Genomic DNA, 25,292 nt, shown 5'->3' with positions numbered 1-25,292 from the left:
AGCTATGGCAGTTAAATGCTACATTTTCTTATACTGAAGAAACAAAATTGTCATAAGAACATTACATGGACAGTTGTAAAAACTGGAATAGGGACTGTAGATTAAAGTACTGTATTTATGTTAATTTCCTAAATATGATAAATATACTATAATTTTGTAAGAGAATATCCTTGTTCTTAGGAAAAATACACTGAACAATTAGGGTAAAAAGCAGGCTGTAATGCAACTTACATCACATAGTTCAGAAAAAAAGTGATTTTTGTGTATGTGGGTGTGTGCGTGTGTTGGGAGAGGGAGAAAATGATACACTCAATGTGGCAAGTGTTAAAAATTGGTGAATTTAGGTAAAAGGTATACAAGAGGTCTTGAGAGTATCCTTGCCAACAGCTGATTATTTGCAAAGACCAGTGAAATGGACAAGAAAAAAAGAAAAAGTACAAATAAACTATGTTAGGAAGAAAAAGAGGGACAAAACTAGAAGTAGAGATTTAAGAATTAATAAAGAATACAATATAAAGGTTTATGACCCTGAATACGAAAACTTAAGTGAAACAAGCCAATTTCCTAAAAAACTATAACTTACCAAACTAACTGAAAAATAAAATAGAAAACCATTAGAGACCTGTAACTATTAACAAAAGTGAATGACTAGAAAGCAACGACGACATGGGATGCGGGAATGTGAGGTGAGATACACTGGGATTCCACCAGCACCTCTTGAAAAAATATAACAAGGACTAGAGGTCAAAGAACAAGAATGTCACCACCTTTTATAGATACTGTAGGGGAATTCTACCCGCAAAAGGGAACGGCATTGTCAAAACTGACTCCTAATTAGGAATTAATATGGCTCTGACTTCTGGTAGGCACACTAAAAAATAATAAAAAACATTCCGGCACAGGCTTGTTGACTCAGCTTTTTCCCAGGTCCCCACAGGTTGCTAGCTTTCTAAACTGCCAGAATAAAACTAAATAAGCTTAGGCAATTCTCTTTTCCCTCACCGGATTTCTATAATTTGGAGATGGGCTCCTATAATGTTGATGAAATGAACCTCGAAGATCTAAGATTTTAACAGTTACGAACCTTATGAACCAATTGATACAGCAATACCCTATTACAACACAGAAACCATTTAGAAACACAAAAATATCCAAAAACATGATAGTTGGAGATATTCAACCTTTGAAAGTTAAACAAAAAAGGATGTATAAATTTGAATAATTTAATAAATAATGTTAAATTTTATAAAACCAAAACTTTATACTACAGTGAACCAAAGTCTTTTCAAAAGTCTGGACTTTACAAAGGAGGAAAAATCTCAAATCAATAACTGAAGTTCCTACCTCAAGAGACTAAAGAAGGAAGAGCAAAATAAACCCAAAGCAAGCAAAAAGAAAATGACAACAGAAATAAAACTGAAAATAGAAGAAAAATCAATGAAACAAAAACTACTTTTCTAAAAATCAATACAATTGATACAAATCTAGCAAGACTGACAAAAGAGCAAAGCCACAAATCAATTACAGGAATGAAACGGGATACTGCTAAAGTTCCTGCAGCCTTTAAAAGAATAACCGACCTACTAAGAACAACTTTATGCTCATAAGTTGGACAACTTTAAAGAAATTGACCAATTATTTAAAAATCACAAATTATAAAAATTCAACCACAATGAAATAGATAACCTGAATAGTCCTATAACAATTAAAGAAACTGAATTTGTAATTTAAAATCTTCTGAAGAGATCTTTATTGAGATAGTTTCAATGAAAAATTCTACCATCTGAAAACGAACTAACACCAATTTTACAGTCTTTTCCAGAAAACAGAATATGAGGGAATACTTCCCAACTTATTTTAATGAGGCCAGTATTACCTTGACATCAATATTAAACAAAAACAGTACCAAAAAACCCCCCACCAACCTACAGACTATTATCTCTAATGAACTTAAATGCAAAATTCCTCAACAAAATATTAGCAAACCAAGTCCAACAACGTCAACAACGTATCAAAAATTATACACCACGACCAAGTGGGATTTATTGCAGAAACAAGACTGGTTCAATATTTAAAAATCAATATAATCTATCATATCAACAGGCTAATGTGATCAATTGACACACAAAAAAATTTAACATACTCCAATATCTAGTCATGATAAAAATTATCAGCAAGTTAGCAAGAGTAGAATGATCTCAATTTGATAAAAAATGCCTATAAGAAACCCCAGCCAACAACATACTAAAGGTGAAAGAGTGTATGTGTTTTGGTTAATATCTGAAACAAGGCAAGGATGTACTCTACTACCATTGTATTACATATAGAATTGGAGGTTTTAGCCACAGAAATAAGGGAAGAAAAAGAAAAGACATAGACTGAAGAGGAAGAAATACGTCTCTTCCTATTTATAGATGACATGATGTCAACATTAAAAAATTCCAGGGAATTTACATAAAGAATTAAATATGTCTATGTAACAGGATACAAGAACAACAAATGAAAATTAATGGCATGTCTATATACAACGGACACGCAGTAACCAAAATTAAAAACACAATAGTATTTACAATTGCTCCAAACAAAACATTTAGGTATACAATTAGCAAAACATATAAGAAAAGCATTTAGGTATACAATTAACAAAACATATAAGATCTATGTGTTGAAAATCACAAAATGTTAATGAAAGGATTCAAAGACCTAAACAGAGACACAGTGTATTTATGAATTAGAAGATTCATCATAGTAAAGATGTCCATTCTCCCCAAGTTGATCCACAGGTGTAATACAGTTCCTATCAAAACCCCAGTAAGGTTTTTTTGTAGATACAGACAAGAATATTCTAAAATTTGGCTGGGCACAGTGGATGATGCCTGTAATCCCAGCATTTTGGGAGGCGGAAGTGGGTGGATCACCTGAGGTCAGAAGTACAAGACCAGCCTGGTCAACATGGTGAAAACCCCAACTCCACTAAATATACAAAAATTAGCGAGCGTGGTGGCAGGTGCCTGTAATCCCAGCTACTCGGGAGGCTGAGGCAGGAGAAAACCTTGAACCTGGGAGGCGGAGGTTGCAATGAGCCGAGATCGCGCCACTGCGCTCCAGTATGGGCAATAAGAGCGAAATTTTGCCTCCAAAAAAAAAAACCAGAAACAAAAACACACACACAAAAAAAAATTCTAAAATTTATATGGAAAAGCACAGATCCAGAATAGCTAAAACAATATTGAGAACGAAGAGTAACATGGGAGGAATCATTCTACTCTGTATTAGGAATCATTCTACTCTGCATTAGGGCTTCTTATATAGCCACAATAATACAGTGTGTGGTACTGGTGGAGGGATGGACAAATAGAGAAATGGAACATAATAAAGAACACAAATATGCTTACCTGATTTTTAACGAGTACAAAAGTAATTCAAGGGAGGAATCCAGACAATCTTTTCAACAATGGTGCAGGAAAAACTGGACATTCATAGGAAAAAAAAGACCCCTTGATCTAAGTATCACAACTTACACAAAAGTTAACTTAAAATGGACCATGGGCTTAAATGTAAAAGGTAAAACTATTACATAAAACTTTTAGGAAAAAAACACAGGATAAATCTTCATGACCTATGGCTAGGGAAAGAGTTCTTGGACTTGTCACCAAAGTATGATCCATGAAAGGAAAATTTGATAGATGGGACCTTACCAAAATTTAAAACTTTGGTCTGCAAAAGGCCATGTTCAGAGGATGAAAAGACAAGCTACAGACTGGGAGAGAACATTTTCAAACCACGTATTCCAACAAAGGACTAGTAGCTAGAATATATAAATAACTCTCCAAACTCAATAGTAAAAAAGCAAGGCTGGGTATGGTGGCTCACGCCTGTAATCCCAGCACGTTGGGAGGCTGAGGAGGGCAGATCACTTAAGGTCAGGAGTTCAAGACCAGCCTGGCCAACATGGTGAAACCCCATCTCTACTAAAAATACAAAAATTAGCCAGGTGTGGCTATGCATGCCTGTGGTCCCAGCTACCTGGGAGGCTGAGGCAGGAGAATCGTTTGAACCCGGGAGGCAGAGGTTGTAGTGAGCCAAGATCGTGCCACTGCACTAGAAGGAGACTCTATCTAAAAAAAAAAAACCTCAAACAATCCAATAAGAAAATGGGCAAAAAGACTGACATTCGCCAAAGAAGGTACAAATAATCAAATGAAAAGATGATCATTAGTCACCAGAAAAGTGAAAATTAAAACCACAATAAGTTATTATCACTACACATCTCTCAGAATGAGTAAAACAAAAAATAGTGGCTACTTGAAATGCTGGTGAGGATGCTTAGAAAATGGATTGCTCATAAACTGCTGGTGGCAATGTGGCATGATAAACCCACTCTAGAAAAAAGTTTTGCAGTTTCTTAACAAAACTAAATATGCAACTACCATACAACCCAGCAACTGCATAACTGGTCATTTATCCCAGAGATAAAACTTACATTCACGGAAAAAAACACGTATGTGAATGTTCACAGCAACCTTATATTTAGTCCCAAACTGGAAACAGCCAAGATGTCCTTCAGTAAGTCATATAAATACATATCAGAGACTACTACTTAACAATAAAAGGAACAAACTCTGGAGATACTCAATAACCTAGATGAACCCTCAGAGAATGATCATGAAAGAAAAAAGGTCAATCCTGAAAGGTTACATACTTATGATTACACTTTTATAACATTTTTTGAAAGACAAAATTATGGAAATAATTGAGAGAAGAAAATAGTGGTTGCCTGGCAAAAACAGAAATAGATGTGGTGATAAAATGAACAGAAAGAAGAGATTCTTGTGGTTGTTAAACTGTTCTGCATCTTGTCTGTGGTAGTGAAAACGTGATAAAACTGTACAGACTTAAAATACACAGAAAAATGAATACAAGTAACTGAGGAAATCTGAATATGATACATTGTATCAACAGAAATATCCTCACTGTGATTATGACAATATAGTTTTGCAAAATGTTGCCACTTGGGAAAACAGGGTAGAGTGTACACAGCATTTATTATTTCTTACAATAGCAATTAATAATCTACAATCATCTCAACAAAAATTTCAATTTAAAAAGTCTGTGAGACATTTGCAAAACTAGATTTCATAAAAATCCGTACCAAATTCTAGTCTGGGGAGGTGGAGAACATAAGAACACTTCCTTATCATGGTAAAGGACATCTCAAGACAACAGCTGACATCATACTTATCTGTGCAACATTAGAAATGCCTTTAAATTTGCAAAGAAAATAAAGAGATATTATATCACCAATATTGTCTAACATTATTCTAAAAGCTGAATGAAGAGCTTCAAAAGATAATGATTTTTAAAATATATCATTTACAATAGCCCCTTGCCACATTTTTATAACCCTAAGAGAAAACTTGTGAATGTATCTACATACGAAAAAACATAAACTGTCTACGGTTCTGAAAGAATAAGTAAAAATATACCCCTCCCCACAAAAGTTAAACAAGTCTAATGAGAAAAACTAGCACTAGCAGATACTAAACTTCATATTAAAGTTACAACAATTTAGAGAGTGTACATGCATATCATAGACTACTCAACTAACAATCAACAAACAGTAGAATGGAATAGGAAGTACTATGGACTGAAGGGATTGTGCTCCCCTTAAATTCATATGTTAAAGCCCTAATATCCATGGTGACTACATTTGGAAATAGAGCCTGGGAGGAAATGATAAAGGTTAAATGAGGTCATAAAGGTGGGGCCCTAATCTGATAGGGCTAGTGCTTTTATAAGAGGAAGAAACACCAGAGCTCTTTCTCTAGACCATGTGAGGACATCCTGAGAAAGTGACACTCTGAAAGCCAGGAAGAGAGCCCACACCAGAAACAGAAAATTGGCTAATACCTTGGACTTCCCACCTTCCATAACTGTGAGAAAATAAATTCTGTTGTTTAAATCATTCAGTCTACATTATTTTGTTATGACAGCCCAAGGAAACTAATACAGGAAGTCAAGCACACAGAAGGCACTGAGTAGTTGATTAAACAAAAGAATACTACAGTCAACCACTCAATTAAAAGCATGACACATTCAAATTATAATTTAGAATGTAATAAAACAAAAGTAGTGCAGAAACATTTGGAAAGCTAATAAGTATGGTCGATAAATTGAGGTCAGAGTTTGGGCTTTAATTTAGCTATGATGGAGGCTATTACAGTGTAATGGCAATTGGAAGATAATGGAAAGGATGTGAAATAAATTATGAAATATACCACAACCAGGTATAAAAGAGAACAATGAAGCCAAGATAATATTGATGAGGCTGACAGACCAAATCAACCAGTGAAAAGCAGTAACTACAGAAAGGAATGATGTCCGTTTAAAATAAATTGTAAAGAGGAAATATATCAGATGCCAAATGCAGGGTTTGAAAGAAGAGGAAATGTTAATAATAAAGAGTACGCTGAAGAAAGGTAAAGTGTTAAGCTAAACGAGAAAATAAAGGCAAATAGGAAGGTATAATAATTTGGGACATTTTCTAAATCTTAATTTTCAGGAACCAGTTCCCACAAGGCTCCAGGGAAAGAGAACAGAAATGCCAATACGCAGATTTCTCCCCCTCTTTGAGGTATACTAGCAATATTAAATAATTAACTGTTGCAAAACAACGGCTGGGGAAAAACTAAAAAATTCATGGCTGTACAGAAAGTAATTAATAGCATAATTTATTACCTTTTCAATGAGTTAATAATGAAATGAATGGGATTCTGGACTGGTTATTATTATCATTTATCTCAATTCCAATTCTTCACAGCAAAATTGGTTTGCCCAAGGTGCTTTAACCCAGTTTTCCTATTTTTCCATCTATGACAGCAAAAAGGAAACCACTGTTTCCTGCCATTATTGTTTTCTGAGCATTAGCAACATGTTTATCAGCATTCTCTACTCCACATAATCTCTCAATATGCTATCTATATAGTGCCATATTTATTAATGTAAAAGGGGAAGAGCATTTTCTTATGCATGGTACTTCTGATGAACTACAAGTAACTCAGTAAGGAAATACCATGGAAATGATTACCTTTGAGAAAAAAGGCAGACAGATTAAAGGCAAAGGAGGACAGGGCCAGATTATAAACATTTTCTATGTGGAGTTGAAATTGTCTCTAGGAAATTAGTGGGGAATCCTAAAGAAGTATTAGACCCAAGTTTTAGAAATTTAATTATGGTAAATAACACAGAAGTTAGAAGGAGTCAGGTAAAACTGGGCAATGAAAAAAAAATAGTAGGCTTATTTGCAGGAAAGATATGAGAGGGGTAGAGATTAAAAGAATGAAACAGAATCAAGAATAAAGAAGATCTGTTTGAATAAATGGAGAGATCACTGATAATTCCTAAGTTTATAGCTATTGTTGATGCACATTTTGAGAACATTCACCAAATCCAATTTCAAGATCTTATATAGTTTAACATAAGAACTGAAACAAGATGAATTTATTCTACTTTAAGAATACCGAAGATTTGAAAATCTGAACATACAAACTAAAATATAAGACCTTATTCACCATATAAATAATCTTCACACGAATGTTACCTACATTCTTGGTAAGGCCTTCCTTGGTCACTGTGTCTATATACATTTTAACCAATCCCCACCCCCACCAAAAAACTTCCCTATACTCCCTTTTCCTAATTTGTTTTTTCCCTTTAGCACTGTCTAGCATATCATTTTTCTGTTTTACTTATTGTAATATTTATCTTCCACTAGAATGTATATTACCTTAAGAACTGAGATTTCTATTTTTGTTCACTTACATATTCCCAGTGCCTAGGACACTGCTTAGCACACAGTAGCCACTCAACAATATTTATTGCATGAACGAACAACCCACCTTTAAAAAGAAAAAAAAAAGTTGTTTTTTTTTTTTTTTTTTTGACAGAGTTTCACTCTTGTTACCCAAGCTGGAGTGCAATGGCGTGATCTCGGCTCACTGCAACCTCTGCCTTCCACATTCACGCAATTCTCCTGCCTCAGCCTCCTAAGTAGCTGGGATTACAGGCGTCCGCTCCCATGCCCAGCTAATTTTTTGTATTTTTTTAGTAGAGGTGGGGTTTCACCATGTTGGCCAGGCTGGTCTCGAACTCCTGACCTCAGGCAATCCACCCGTCTTGGCCTCCCAAAGTGCTGGGATTACAGGCATGAGGCACTGTGCTTGGCCTAAGAAAAGAGTATTAAAAGAAAATACTGTAGGATTCAGTGAAGTTCCTTCAGTGTCAAGTAAGGTTAAAAAAAACTTGGCAACATATTGTCTACTGAAATATGAATGAAAGGGTTGTTTGAGAGATTGACTGAAAAGATTTAGATTAAATTAAAAAAGAAAACAATAAAAAAATACTGAAGCCAGAAGGAATCTAATTAAGGAAAAATTGGAGGCACAATGTAATAGTGAAGACATGAAATTGAAGAGCAGTAGGAGGGGAATAAAAAAGAATGACAGGAAATTATAAAATTCCTCAAATGGAACAGTTCTGGGTAACAACCAGATCCAGGAAAGTAGCCTGCTGAAATGAAGACCAGAAGGTCGAGACTGCAAAGAAAAGTAGCCAAGAATGATGATGAGGCTCAGATGTAGAAAATTTGGCTTTGGGAAGAAATTGCTAAGATCAGTAGATGAAAATGAAAGCTAATAGATGCTGATCGGAATGCTACATAGATTCAGTAATGGGATTTATATATGTGGGTGATAGACTAACAACTTGTAAGGGGAATAAGGAATAATAACAATACTCCACTATCTCTACTCCCACTCCCATTCTTTTCCTAACTGTGGTATTATGGTGAATAGGAGAACTAGTATCTTTCAAGAAACAAAACTGCTAGGAAGGCTGAATCCTAAGGAAAAGTTAGTTAAGGCAATTGGTTTTTAGTGGAGGAGCACTTCTGTAGGACTGAAGTTTCACAAAGGAATAATTCAGAAGCACAGTGGAAAAGCTTACCAGGAAATTCTTCTTCTGTACTTCGATAAAGTTCAACCCAAGGCAGAAAGATGTTTCCCTGGTCTTTTAAGATTCCCCCATGATAGAAAGGGGTGAGTATCATTTTTAATAAAGCTACTGCTATATTATAACCACATTATTTTCTTCCTAGAAAAGAAATATTGTAACTTTGTTTTAGGCTACAGTAACTGGAAAGAAACCTTATTTTTAAAACATGCTCTTTTTAAACAATAGAACCATTATCTTAAAGGCACTTCAACTTCTATAAACAATTACTTATTAATCCTAAAAACAATTCCTTAATCTCTTTGGCAACTCCTTAAACTGAAAATATTTCTAGTTTTTCCTTTCTCCATTTCTATATTACCTTTGTCACTCTAAGTTTATAATGGTAACTGTCTTATAACCTTGCTTTTTCTTGTCCCCACAGAGCATCTTCAGGAATTCAGGCATTTTAAAAGACTCCTATCTTTCTACTCAGCCTATTCTTTTGTCATACCTTAACCCATAATATGGTTTTAAAAGCATAGCTTTAGCAAATTTTAATAATACTAGCAAATTTATAATATTTTATTATCTATTATGTAAACTAAAGAAAATCTACTTTAGATCCCCATGATAACTAAAAACTGTTTAGTAGTAAACAGATATTTTAGCAAACTTTTTGTTACTAGTTAATTCAGAAACTTAAAAAATCTTAAGCTGTATTATAATTCAGTGTTTTAAATTTACAATGTCACATGCTATGTATCAGCTAAAAATGGTCAAATAACATAACCTATACAAATAGTAAACATTTTCATAAAATGTTTGTAAGACAGAAGTGTCCTACTTACAGAGAAGAACCATTATGTCTAATGAAAACTAAATAGGCAATGTGGAACTCTATGACGTACGCAAATGAACAGTTAAATTTTAGTTAACAATTTAAATTATATGTGCTCCAAGGTAATACTAACTTGTATTAAAGAATTAAAGGAAGAATCAAGGCTATAAAGGTTTAGAAGAAAACAGAGGCTATAGCTCACACACATCAAGTAAGACTTTTTTTTCTTTTTTTTTTTTTTTTTTTTTTGAGACAGTCTCGCTCTGTTGCCCACACTGGAGGTGCAGTGGCACAATCTCGGCTCACTGCCACCTACGCCTCCCGGGTTCAAGCGATTCTCCTGCCTCAGCCTCCCGAGTAGCTGGGACTACAGGTGCGTGCCACCACGCCTGGCTAATTGTTGTTTTTTTGTTGTTGTTTTGTATTTTTAATAGAGATGAGGTTTCACTGTGTTAGCGAGGATGGTCGAGATTTCCTGACCTTGTGATCCGCCTGCCTCAGCCTTCCAAAGTGCTGAGCCACCACGCCCAGCCAAGACTTTCTCCGAATCTGTCCTTAACAACGATCATTCCATCCCCAAGTGTCTCAAAGAAAGGTAGTACTTTCATTTTCTTAGGCTACAACACCAACCCCTGGTGTTTCTTTCAAATTCTTTCTCAATCATCCATAAAGCATGAAAGCCAATTATGCAGAGCAGTGCTTTCCAACTCTTCTCTCCTCAGGCACATATAGAACAATAACATAAGGCAACCAGTCTGGAGGCCCCAAACCCTCATGGCACACAGGTTTGAAAGCTCCAATTTAGAGTATCAAAGGATAAACCAGGAAATAAACTCCACCTTTTGTAGGCATCACAAAGATGCTTTATAGGTAAGCAACACAGGATCACTGAGTGAATGAGTAAACACTGAGTCAGTTACACAAAACGATGTCTTCTTGAACAAGTCTCAGGCAGCCTGCTCTTCATTTGTGCCCCCCTTCTTAAAAAAATAAAGTAAAATAAAAAATAAAAAAATAAAAAGAGTAAAGTATATAACCTTCTGGGAATCGTAGCAAGACTTATTTTTAGTACCTGTAATTGTAAATCAAAGGCTGGAAAAGTCTTCTGTGAAACGAGTTCTCTCATAACTGATAAGGGCCATCTTCTTCACTATTGTTATCAGTATTCTGACTTATAAACACTCATTAAAATATTGTACTTATTAGCCACATGAGTGGTCATATACTCCTCTTCTGAATATTTATTCTTTCTTCAAGGGCATGAATTCATGGGATATGAGGGGCAAGAATCTCACTTCTAGAATTCATCTAAGGTAGAGGATTCTAAGATGTGGTCCACAGGCAAAATGGTTATAGAACAGTTTTCAGCAACTATCTTTCACATAACTATTACATCAGAACTACTACTAAAGTGCACTGTTTATTCACTGAGAAGGCTTTTAAAGGAAAGCTACCATTAATCTGGGAGGAACCCTGTAGACTTACAGACTCAGTAATCACAATACTTCTTTAAAAAAAAAGTCAAGAAACTAGAACTCAGGAAAACGGGTTAAAGTAAAACCAATGAATAACCAATGAATAAAACCAATGACTACAGAAATGAACATTAGTGATCTCAAAATGCAGTGATATTGTAAACTAATGTATGTATATGTCAATTCTACTATTGGACTTTTCAGTCCTTCAAGTAGTCTTGATCAGAGTGTATTACCCAGTATAGGGTGCAAATTAATCTCATTTCAGTATCACTGTCTCATTTATCTTGAGATTTCACAAGACTTCACTATTTTCAATTTACAGCCATGAGTTATTGCCTCTGCCTTTGATCACACAAGTCCCCATAACCTAGAATGCTGTACTATAGTAATCCCTCTAAGAAATATGGCAACTTTCTGACTGAAAGCTTTCCTTTACGGCTACACTGAGAGATGTTTCTTACCCCCGTTTCACAATTAAGAAGATTCCTCAAAGAAAAATGGCTACATAAAACAACAGGTGTTCTGATTCCTGTTACTTCTAGCAAAATAATCTATTTTCTTATTAGTCTATCAATATTCTATACCCTGGGAGTAGGGTAAGTGCTCTTAATTTTTAAGCTCTGTCATAGGGAATAAAAGTTTCTGTTCTTTCTGAATCTCAGGTTTATTTTCACTAGCTTTATGTTAAAGCCACACTCTGAACAATCACCCAATCCATCAATCTGTGCAGGCTCATACTTAGTTATGCAGATTTGGTCCCTTATTATCCTAAACTGTCCATCTCTACTATATCCAATATTCTGTTTCACTGAGTTTTTTGTTCACATCTAGGTCATCCTTTCCTTGTTCTTATAATTTTTTGAGCAAGCATTTTTCTCTCTTAATCCACATTTTACTTTCTACTACCTTTGTATTCTTAAGAAAAAGTTTATCTAGAAAAAAATGCCTTAGATTTTCACCATTTTACTCGGTTTCTAAAATAGACAATTTCTCCAACAATATTCCCCAGTTACCATTAGCTCAGACCAGAAGCATCATACCATCATAGGCGCCTTCTTAGATGTCTCCAGGCTTAAAAAACCATTAGTATATGGCAGATCCCATTTTATCCAAGGCCAGACCACCTTTAAAAATTTAAACTTTTTAAAGATGACATATTTATCATATTTCACTTTTGACTTCAATCGGGGTTCTCTACTTAAACATATTTTGGCTGAGACACATTATACAATGTGTAGCATGGGTGAATCACAAACTCATAAAACATTAGTGTAGGAAGGCTTTCAAGATGATTTAGGATAACTCTCCCTTTAAGTGGGGAAGAAATTGGGGCACTGAAAGTTAAGCAACTTTCTGAATTACTACAATGATTCAGTTGTAAAAAAAATACGAAGAAACCAAGCCCCCAAACTGAAAGTAAGTCATATTCAAACTGTTCATGCATGGAAGAATTATTTGGAGCTCAAAACATAAGAAATAACAAAGATGCTAAATAAACAGATCCACAAATACATATTTAAAGGGAATTCTCATTATTTTCAAGGCTCTATTGTGGCACTTTATTTTTATTTTGCATCTAAGTATATGCTCTTCTTTTTCTTGATACAGAAATGACACTAACATTACTCAGCTTTTCGGATGTAATCAGTTGGTTTTGGCCCACAAATGAAACAAAGAAAGTGAAGGAGCTTTCCATACCAATTAAAAGAGAACAAATAACATTATCAAAGGTTAAACTGAAATTTTAAAATGTATACAGGTAAGAAACCGCATGGAAGACAACAGTGTTAAAAATTAGGCTGGCCACCAGGTAATCTTATGAGCCTAGAAAATAAGGGAATTAATAAGGGAATCACCTTGGCTATGTTCGAATAAAACTTCATTTGTGGATACTGAAATGTGAATTTCATATAATTCTTATGTTACACAAAATTATTAGTTTTAATTTTTTCCAACCACATAAAACTATAAAAACCATTATTAGCTCACAGACCATATAACAACAACTGGTGGGCTTGCATTTGGCCTGTGGATTAGTTTGCCAATCTCTGGTCTAGGGAATAGCAGAGAGAAGGGAAGGCATGATGTTACCAGTTTAATAACTAGGCGGACTACTTATTAACTCCTGCATTAAACCTAAATGGAAAAGCGGCAACCCCACCCCCCAACAAATGTGTATCGATGTCAGTCTCAGTTTGAAAAAAAAATGTTGTATTTCACTGTCTTTAACACAGAAACAGCTCCAGAAACATAATCACTGATTCATTGGTGAAAAAAAATCTCAGAACAGTATACTAATCATAACTTTAAACAGATAATTCATTTTTGTAGAAATATCTAAAATTATAGTATTAGATACATTATTCATTACCATTTTGTCCCTGAGTCGCTCTCCACGGATAAAAAAGTCAGCACAGCCATTCTCTTCCTGATGAGGGACTTTGAAGACAGTGACGCTGCTTAGTCCACTCCCTCCAAGTGGTAACCATCCACCACTTGAGTCATCTCGGGTCATCACCACAGCTCGCACTCGTGCATAACTATTACTAAAATAGATGCAAAGATCAGGAATTAGCTTTTCCATAAACAAAAAACAGCCAAGCCATCAGTCTTGTTTGAGAAACCAAAGACCACATTAGTTAATATGTGGTGCCTAAGGTGTTTACTACTTCCATGAAAATCCACAGAAAGTAACCTACTTGAAAGAGGTCAAAAACCGAAAACAGACTTTAAGGTTGTCTTTTATTTTGAAGACTAATATTGTAATAAAAGACTACAAAACTACTTCAATTCATCATTTCAGTAGTTCCAGCACATCTGATTGCCATGGAACAAGTTGTGAAGGATCCCAGAGACAAATACTGTCAAACTACACAGGGTACCATAAAACTTGTCTATATATGTCCATTTGCTACAATATTATAACCAGGACAAACTGCTGTATTTCGGCACATTAAACTGTAGCATCTAGAAGTTCCTAACAGTTCCAGAATATATTATAAATAAAATGCTGAAACAAACATGCTTTAATTTCTTCTACCAACTGGGAATCTCAATCACTTACACAAATCATATAAAGAAAAGTGTTATGCTTAAATTACTTAACAAGCAAATTGGTCTGTAGAAACTATAAGAAATAAATTTCTGTTATTAGCTAACCAGTTTATATTTTTCTATAGCAGTCCAAAGAGAATAAGACACATGTATAATCAACATGATAATCAAAATACAGGCCATTTTCATCACTTCAAAAATCCTTATGCCGAACACAGAGATTTTGCCTGTTTGGGGCCTTCAAATAAATGGAATCAAAGAGAATTACCATGTGTACCCTTTTTGCCTGACTTCTTTCTCTCATGTTGTTTCGTGTATCAGAAGTTCATTTTTTTTAACTAAGTAGTCCTCTAATTGAATAAATCTATCATAATTTATTCTTTCTTACATGGATAGGCATTTGGATTTTTCTAGCTGTTGGCAATTATGAGTAAAGCTGTTATAAACATTCTTGTACATGTCGTTTTTGTAGACATTTTTTCATTTCTCAAATAATTACCTAGGAGTGGAATTAACGGGTCACAGGATAGGTACATGTTTAACTATACAAGACACTGTCTTCCAAAGTGGTTGTACTGTTATACATTCCCATCAATAATGTATGACAGTTTCAGATGCACCACATCCCTGCCAATACTTGGTGTTTTCAGTCTTAACTTTACTCATTGTATTGAGTATATAGTGGTATCCCACAGCATTTTTAATTTCTATTTCCATAATGACTCATGATATTGAGCATCTTTTCATGTGCTTTTTGGCCATTTGTTTATCTTGTTTTTAAGTCTGTGACCATTTTTTATTACATTGTCTTTATTATGATTTTTAGAAGTGTTTTTTAAAATATATTCTGGACATAAGTATTTTTTAGAGAATATACTTTTAAAGTTGCACTGGGTTGTGATTAACAGTGAGAATTCTAGAGTCAAACTTCCACAAGTTGAATCTTGGCTTAGAAACTTACTATCTGTATGACTTTGAGAAAGTTACTAAACCTCTGTGCCTCAAACGTATGTGTGAAATAACAGCACTCACTTATAATAAATGTAAACCATGCCTGACACATAACAAGCACTATATGAGTATTACTTTTTATTATCGTTATGACAACAAAGCATTGAAAACCAAAGACACTACCATCCTGGTAATTCAAAATCAGATAGAATCTGGGAAATAATTGAATTTTCATGTTCAACCATAATTATCTATTATTGGGGTCAAAATAATTCTTTATATAGAAACTCTAAAAGGGTTTGGCTTCACAATTTACTCTTTTGTGGAAGCTTTTTATTATTTAGTTATTCAGAGGCTCTGATTCTTATCTGGACCCAATTATTGCCAATCTTCAACTCAGAGAAATGGTCAGAAGAAGTGCCGGTGCATAAAGGCTGGGTCGATGTAGATATTAAATTCTCCTGAGATGGGCTGGAGCAAGCTCCACCACTATAAACACAATATGCATCTTAAGAGGCAGTGGGAGCAGACTACATAATAACCACATTTGTGGGCTAGCTTCCATTCTAAAGCTAATCAAGAGAATCTTATAAGATGTTCCTTCTTTATTAAAAACCTAAACTGTAACTCAATTTCTAACCTCTGATCATATTTGAACAGTAATTTCAAATATATCCTTTCATACACAGCAGGAGAACTAAACTACTGTCTTCGTACGTTTTGTGCTGCTTTAACAGAATACCAGACTGGGTAAATGATAAAGAGAAATTTATTTCTCACAGTTCTAGAGGCTTGGAAGTCCAGAGGCTGGGAAATCCAAGATCAAGGCACCAGTAGGTTCACTGTCTGGAAAGAGGTCAGTCTCCACTTCCAAGATGGTGCACCTTGAATGCTGTGACCTCTGGAGGGGTGGAATGCTGTGCCCTTACATGGCAGAAGGTGGACAGCCAAAAAGGGATGGGCACCCTCAGTTCTTTTATTAGGATACGAATCCATTCATGAAGGTAGAACTCTTACTTTCATGACGGTAGGTGCTAAACACCTCCCAAAAGGCCGCACCTCCTAACACTGTTGCACTGGAGTTTAAATTTCAACATAAATTTGTGGGGGCAAAAACATTAAATCCATAGCAACTACTAATGTAGAAATCCAGGTGAGAGGTAATACTGAATTGAACTAGGACGATAACAATGGACACGAAGACGAATAGAGAGATTTGGTTATAATTTGGAGGTAGAACCAAGAGGACTTGCTGATGAGATTGTAACTACAAAACAAGTGTTCCAAATCATCTAAAATTCTTAGTAGCATCCATGAGCTTCATTACCTAAAATTTCCAGCTAGTATTTCAATAAAGTCAAAGGCAAAAGAAGATGACCAAACACACGAAGACAAATTTTGTCTCAGTTGTATTGAACCATGTAGTTTTGTTTGAAATGACAGTACTATATTACACATGAACCAGAATAACTCTAAAGCTATACTTTATTGCACTTTGTGGATAAATGTATGGCAGCAATTTCAAATTCACATATTGGCAAAATTTGTAATTTTGATGAATTAATTCATCAAATTTGATGAAATAACCCAACAATGTATTTCTCAGAGCAAATACCTATTGCAAAACACATGACTGCTTTACTTACCCTACTTTTATTCTCTTGAAAGTAAAATAATTTTATGATTTACTTGATAGAAGATGCTGTAACTCCACTCAACTGGCACTCAAATATCTAATGTGCAAGGAAATGTTATCTCGATGAATCCAAAATTCATAGAGCCTATAAATCTGTAGCAAAGCAACTTTGCCCTTTACACCAAAGATTAATTTTGTGAACCTCCTGGAAAGGATTATGAATCCCCAAAATCATAATCAAATGTGAGTTTTTTTGCCACATATGTATTTTCTTCAGGGGAGACAGTATATAGCTTTAATCACAATAGCATCTATGATCACCCTGGCCCACCAATTTAGTAACCATTGCCATACAAACAAAATGACTAGCAGTACAGCTCTGGCTCTTGCTCAGATCAGTTTCCTAAATTTGGATACATTTCTAACAGCCTGCTGGCCATTTATATTGTTTTGGACTGTTCTTAAGCTTAACATTTCTAAAATAAGTTGTTTGTCTTTCTCTTCTCTCTATACCTTTCTTTTCTATTATAATACATACCCAAGCAATACCTTGATATTAGCCCAGTGAGACCTATTTGTATTTCTGACCTCCAGGCTAAAATATAATACATTTCTGTTGTTTTAAGTCACTAAGTTTATGGTAATTTGCCTACATCAGCAACAGGAAACTAATACAAAGGAGGAAACACCTTCTTGAAGATACAGTAATATATATACAGCAGAAAAAGATAACTTTTTCCATTTTTAATTACAATAGTATTAAAACAAAATCCTGACCTCCGCCCAACCAACCACCAAATTGAGGAAGTTCTTAGAATGCCTTAAGATTTGTACAGTATAACAGGAACTTATTTATCCATTGAGGCATATTTATAGTGACAAAACACCCTTTGCTCTCTATATATTTTAAGTAAATATTAACCATCCAAATATTAAACATTATTACAGAGACTAGGTAGAAAAGGGAAGCATTTAATAGAAGTAGGTTAGGATGATGTAGTACTTCACAGTGTAAGTACTTGCTTTCTAAACTATGTAGAATGCAGACATTCAGAAGATAACCACATTACTACTCAATAATCTATTCACTTAACCCATGAGATTCATATACTACATAAACAAAATTGAAAAGTTATGATCCTCTCCCTGTAGAAGCTCATAATCTAGTGGGCAAAGATATATTACCACATAATGGGAATATAGGAGATTACTAGTATTCATATTTGATGTAGGTTTTTAATAGCAGTATATCAGGTAGATAAAAGGCTAAGGACACTCAACAGAGAGAGCACGACACAAGTATATCATATTTAAGAACCAATACAAAGTTCAAAAGATGACAGTAGACATAAGCGATAGAAAGAAAGAAAATAGTAGTTGACTTACTGTATTAAGCCATGCATACTATGCTCAAGGTTAGTACTCTATTTTATCACGATAAAGAGACCACAGGATAACAATAAGCAAGAAAGCAGAATGTTCTGATTTGTATTTTAAAAGCTCTAAGGGCAGTAGGAGAACATTACTGCATTAACCCTAATGAAGGAGATATTTCTTCATCTTACAGAGAAGAGCTGAGTTTGATTAGAAAGATGAAGATCTGTATTACTCCTTTAGCACTGGCAACTCTAAAAACTGGAGCAAATATTAAACATGGTACTCTGTTTAATAACAAGTCAGATCTAGGTTTCAAAGGCAGTGTCACCTCTTAAAAGTTGTAATCTTGGAGCCAGGTGTGGTGGCTCACGCCTGGAATCCCAGCACTTTGGGAGGCCGAGGTGGGTGGATCACGAGGTCAAGAGATCGAGACCATTCTAGCAAAGATGGCGAAACCTTGTCTCTACTAAAGATACAAAAATCAGATGGGCATAGTGGTGTGTGCCTGTAGTCCCAACTACTCAGGAGGCTGAGGCAGGAAAATTACTTGAGCCTGGGAAGCAGAGGTTGCAGTGAGACGAGATCACGCCACTGCACTCCAGCCTGGTGAGAGAGGGAGACTCCGTCTCAAAAAAAAAAAAAAAAAAGTTGTAATCTTGGGCAAATTACTTAAGCTCTCTATATCCCTATTCCTGGTCTATAAAATGGAGATAATAATATTTATCACAGTGCTATAAGAAATAAATGAGGTTATGCATGTAGATTTCTTAGCATTTTGCCTGGCTCATTGTTAGGTGCCCAATAAATGTTATTACAATGACTTAATATATTAAATCAACTTTATATTACTACAACCGCATTATCAAATTGTCTAAATTTGTCTCATTAATGATGATCTTGTATAAAAAACCAAGGTGACAGCTCCCTCTCAGAACTTTTAACGCTAAGAATTATTAATCATAGCTAAGTATGTGAAATGGTTTGGCTGTGTCCCCATCCAAATCTGAAGTTGAATTGTATCTCCCAGAATTCCCATGTGTTGTGAGAGGGACCCAAGGGATCTTAATTGAATCATGGGGGCCGGTCTTTCCTGTGCTATTCTCGTGATAGTGAATAAGTCTCATGAGATCTGATGGGTTTATCAGGGGTTTCTGCTTTTGCTTCTTCATTTTTCTCTTGCTGCCATCATGTAAGTGCCTTTCGCCTCCCGCCATGATTCTGAGGCCTCCCCAGCCCTGTGGAACTGTAAGTCCAATTAAACCTCTTTTTCTTCCCAGTCTCGAGTATGTCTTTATCAGCAGCGTGAAAATGGACTAATATAGTAAATTGGTACCAGTAGAGTGGGGTATTGCTGAAAAGATACCCAAAAACGTGGAAGTGACTTTGGAACTGGGTAACAGGCAGAGTTTGGAAAAATTTGGAAGACTCAGAGGACAGGAAAATGTGGGAGAATGGCTTTGACAAAAATGCTGATAGTGAAATGAACAGTAAGGTCCAGGCTGAGGTGGTCTCAGATGGAGATGAGGAACTTGTTGTGAACTGGAGCAAAGCTGAATCTTGTTATGTTTTAGCAAAGAAACTGGTGGCATTTTGCCTCTGCCCTAGAGATTTGTGGAACTTTGACCTTGAAAGAGGTGATTTAGGGTATGTATCTGGGGGAAGAAATTTCTAAGCAGCAAAGCATTCAAAAGGTGACTTGGGTGCTGTTTTATGCTGTTTTCAAAGGGAAACAGCATTAAAGTTCAGAAAATTTGCAGCCTGACAATGCAGTAGAAAAGAAAAACCTATTTTGTGAGGAGAAATTCCAGCCAGCTGCAGAAATTTGCTTAAGTAGCAAGGAGCCTAATGTTAATCCTCAAGACCATGGAGAAAACATCTCCAGGCCATGTCAAAGACCTTCAGAGCAGCCCCTCCCATCACAGGCCCGGAGGCCCAGGAGGAAAAACTGGTCTCACAGGATGGGCCCACTGTCCCTGTGCTGTGTGTAGCCTAGGGACTTCGTGCCCTGTGTACCAGCCACTCCAGCCATGGCTGAAAGGGGCCAACATAGAGCTCGAGCTGTTGCTTCAGAGGGTGGAAGTCCCAAGCCTTGGCAGCTTCTACGTGGTGTTGAACCTGTGGGTGCACAGACGTCAAGAATTGAAGTTTGGGAAATTCTGCCTAGATTTCAGAAGATATATGGAAACACCTGGATGCCCAGGCAAAAGTGCTTCAGGGGCAGGGCCCTCATGGAGAACCTCTGCTAGGGCAGTGTGGAAGGGAAATGTGGGGTCAGAGCCCCTACACAGAGTCCCTACTAGGGCACTGCCTAGTGAAGCTTTGAGAAGAGGGCCACCATTTACCAGACCCCAGAATGGTAGATCCACTGACAGCTTCCACCATGTGTCTGGAAAAGCCACAGACACTCAACATTAGCCTGCGAAAGCAGCCAGGAGGAAGGCTGTACCCTGCAAAACCACATGGGCAGAGATGCCCAAGACCATGGGAACCTACCTCTTGCATCAGCAAGACCTGGATGTGAAACATGGTGTCAAAGAAGATCATTTTGGAGCTTTAAAATTTGGCTGCCCCGCTGGATTTCGGACTTGCATGAGCCCTGTATCCCCTTTATTTTGGACAATTTATCCCATTTGGAATAGCTGTATTTACCCAATACCTGTACCTCCATTGTATCTAGGAAGTAACTAGCTTGCTTTTGATTTTACAGGCTCACAAGCAGAAGGGACTTGCCTTGTCTCGAATGAGACTTTGGACTCTGGACTTTTGGGTTAATGGTAAAACGTGTTAAGACTCTAGGGGACCATTGGGAAGGCATGATTGGTTTTGAAAAGTGAGGACATGAGAACTGCAGGGGCCAAGGGCAGAATGATATGGGCTAGCTGTGTCCCCACCCAAATCTCAACTTAAATTGTATCTCTCAGAATTCCCACATGTTGTGGGAGGGACCCAGGGGGAGGTAATGGAATCATTAGGGCTGGACTTTCTCATACTATTCTTTTGATAGGGAATAAGTCTCAGGAGATCTGATGGGTTTATGAGGGGTTTCCGCTTTTGCTTCTTCCTCATTTTTCTTTTGCTGCCACCATGTAAGAAATGCCTTTCGCCTCCCGCCATGACTCTGAGGCCTCTCCAGCCATGTGGAACTATAAGTCCAATTAAACCTCTTTTTGTTCCCAGTATTGGGTATGTCTTTATAAGCAGCATGAAAACAAACTAATACAGTATCAAATATCAGTCATCTAAGTCTTCCACAAACTGTTTATATAATGCAGACATCTGGGAATTCTTCCAGAAGAAATAAAATTAAAATATGAGAGATGAATAGAGGTTTTCACAAACTACACCTTTAGAATCAATCATTTTAGGTTCTGCTAGACAGTATCATCAACCTATGAAAATAGTTCAAACTATAACTACTTTGAATGTCCCCTGCCTTCTGGTACTACTAGTGTCCATTCCTCATGACTCCTTAATTACTAGCATTGATACTATGATTTCATTCTGAAATTCTCTTGGTCTATGTCAGAAGAAGTGAACTATAAAAAGTATTCATTCTCAACAAAAGATCAAAACATAGAAGACGGGAAGTCAACATTAATATTAATATTAGAGTTCATGATGAGATAAAAGCATTAGAGTAAAATATGAAAAATTTTAAAATAATCCTATAGTTGGGAAAGCCTAAGATCCAAAGGCCATTAAAATATAAAAGGATAAATTCAACTATATTAAACACATTCTTGCATGGTAAAAACACCATAAACAATAAAGACAAAAAAACAAATCAGGAAAAAAATATGTAACACACATGTATTAGCTTTTTATTGCTGTCCTAACAACTGCCACAAACTTAGTGGCTTACAACAACACAAATTTATACACTTCTGTGAGTTGGAAGTTCAAAGAGTTTCACACTGGGCTAAAATCAAGGTATTGGCAGTGCTGCATTCCTTTCAAGAAGCTCTAAAAGAGAAAACAGTTTCCCTTGCCTTTTCCATTTCCTAGAGACCATCCACATTCCTTGGCTCATGGCTCCCTCCTTCTACCCTCAAAGTCATGAATACTGCTTCTCTCTGAACCTTCTTCTGTAGTTGATTCTTTCTCTGACCACAGTCCTATACAGTCAGGAAAGGTTATCCACTGAAGTGCTCATGTGATTAGCCTAGGTTCATCCAGATAATCCAGGATAATCTCCCTATATCAAAGCTCACAAACTTAATCACAGTTGCAAAATCCTAACATACTCACAGGTTCTGAAGATCAGGGCAAGGACATCTTTGGGGAGGGGCAGGACATATTCTGTCTACCACAAATGGCATATAACAGGAAAAAAAAAAGGTACTTCCTTAAAAGTAACTCCAAAAATCAGTAAGAAAAGACAAACAACACAAAGGAAAAACAGGCCAAGTTCATGAATAAAATCCACAGAAGAAAAACATAAATGCCATGAAATATAGAAAAAGTAATTTTATTCAGAATAAGAGGAATGCAAATTAAAGAGATTACCTTTTTTTTCATTTCAAAGCACTGATTGCAGTTTTTCTTAAATGTGGAATACAAAACTTGTAGAATCCCAACAAATTCATTTAATAATGACCACACTAATAATCAGGAATCATGGCAAAACTTGTTTTAGCGAAAAATTCCATTGGTTTAGAGATAACTAAAAACAGATTCCCAAGGTCTACTCCCTGATTCCTAAGGTTTAAGGCACAGGAAACCTGTAGTTTAAATTCCTAAGGAAGTTATGATGTTGTATTTGGAATATTAGTAAACTAGAAAACTAATCTTAATTTTGAATAAACTAGCTGAAAACTTGTTGCTGTAAAATTCTATCCAGAATAATTTATCTCATATCACTGCAGGTAATGTAGCCTAACCAAACAGTTACTCTAGTTTTGGGCTTTGGATAATCTTAAATATTGAGTTCCAAAGAAAAGCAATAAAAAAAGACACAATATTCAAAGCAAAAAATACTGAGTTAGCATGGCCTGGCAATATAAAATCTTATAATGGCTATAACTTAAAAGGCTATACCTCTCTGACCACCTCTCTTACTGCTTACTCACTATATTGCAACGATAGTATTTTTGTACTCCTTAATAGTTCTCTTCTACCGTGGGGCCTCTAGACAGTGTTTCCTTTAGTTGGGTATTCCCCTGAGATATTCTATTGGTTGCTCCTTTCTAAGCTATCAGCTAACAAGAATCCTCCTCGGAGTAGCACCAGCATCCATCCATCTTCTCTCCACTATTTCTTTTTCTGGTTTTAGCTTCCTCATAATGCCTATGACTATTTGAAATTATTTTATTTATTTATTTATTGTCGTCCTCTATTAGTAGGATTTACGCTCCATGAGTAGGAACCTTGTTTTCCTTGCTCACTACAAACTCCGAACCTTCCTCTCAATTTATTAACATGTCATAGTCATGAACCTCTGTGAAGACAATAACATGTTATGAAATTTTAGTTGTAAACAAGCCTGAAGTAGAAAATTTTCAGTACCTTCCTCTACCTTCCTCCTCTGAGCTCCCTTCTTCCACCAATACTCATTTATCCCTGACCCTTGTGATCAGGTAATTTTGACTTAAGGTAGGTAAACATGACTCCAGAAGCAACTCTTAATGATAGAGAGGTGAAAACAGGTATATTGTTACAATCCAAGCAAAAACCGTAAGATATAGAGCTTTTCTCAGTTGTGTTATCATTCAGAGAAGACCACCTCATATCTCATAGTGATTCATGATTCAAGTCTTTCCAGGAACCAGGTGTACTCTGGATCCTAAGAGATCAGAAAGATAAGCAAGGGGAAATTAGAAAAACAAGAAAAAATAAAGGAAGGAGAAGAAAGGCTTTCCTGATAGAAGGCTACAGTTGTTCCTCGGTATCTGTGTGAAATTGGTTCCAGGACCTCGCTTGAGTATCAAAATCCTTGACGCTCAAGTCCCTGATACAAAATGGCAAAATACTTGCATACAGCCTATGCACATCCTCCTGTATACTTTAAATCATCTGTAAACAGTGGTATGCTGTATTGTTTAGGGAATAATAAGATTTTGAAGTGTGTACATGTTCAGTAAAGATGCAACTTTTTTCAAATATTTTCAATCTGCAGCTGGTTCGATTCACAGATGTGAAACACATACATATGGATGCAAAGGCCACAAGACAAGAAAGAGCATTAGAGAAAATGATATTCTACAAGATTCAGATAGACATTTTTTTAAGTGGGGAGGGAGCAGTAATGGGATATATGGACCAGCTCATACAGGGCCATATTAAGGATTTTGTTCTTTATTTTAAGAAAAAACACATTTTGAGCAAAGAAACAATGAAAGAGATGTCTGTTTAAAGAAAAATCACAGTTTTGCAGATTGAATGAAAAGATAGTGGGGGAAAGGGAGTCAGCAACAGATGAAGGTGGCATGTTAGAAATCCAGGTGAGATCCAGCCTGGGTGACAGAGCGAGACTCTGTCTCAAAAAAAAAAGAAAAAAAAAAAAAAGAAATCCAGGTGAGAAATACAGACTAGAATAATGAGATAACTAGACAAACAAATGAGAAAACTACATAGATTGAAGATGTCTTCTGGAGGTAAAACTGTGCTAGCCAGTGTGCTTCTAAAACTCTGACCTCTGTTGCATTTTTCTGTTTTTTCAATTGTTTCTAGTCTCTAGAATAAAGGCCTTATTACACATTTTAAATAAAGAATTAAGGAGGTAATGCAATTCAACTTAACATGGTAACAGCTGCATTATTACATAAGACATGTGCGATGGGAAACAAATACAGAAAAGATTCTATACCTTCCCTCAAGAAGTTCACCATCTAAATAGGATTGTAGATATAATACAAGTAGCAATATAATAATGTGCAGTATGAATAAAAATACATAAAAAGAGAAAAGAGGAGTGAAATTTCAAATATAAATTTGATAAAGTGGGACAACATTATTTTTACAAAGTTTG

The 25,292-nt window shown here is 35.9% G+C and overlaps 1 protein-coding gene across 1 annotated transcript in view; it reads right to left on the bottom strand.

Moving 5' to 3' along the window:
• The window catches only part of SPRED1 (sprouty related EVH1 domain containing 1), a 103,362-nt gene that overhangs the window by 42,971 nt on the left and 35,099 nt on the right, over positions 1–25,292 (bottom strand). The window contains exon 2 of the mRNA XM_055278649.2: positions 13,679–13,853. Within this exon, the coding sequence (XP_055134624.1) occupies positions 13,679–13,853 (175 nt within the window). The remainder of the gene's footprint in view (positions 1–13,678; positions 13,854–25,292) is intronic.

This window comes from Symphalangus syndactylus, chromosome 5, assembly GCF_028878055.3.
Source record: "Symphalangus syndactylus isolate Jambi chromosome 5, NHGRI_mSymSyn1-v2.1_pri, whole genome shotgun sequence".
Lineage (NCBI taxonomy): Eukaryota > Metazoa > Chordata > Mammalia > Primates > Hylobatidae > Symphalangus > Symphalangus syndactylus.
The sequence above is the reverse complement of the archived record's forward strand: the minus strand, read 5'-3'. Positions and strand labels throughout refer to the sequence as shown.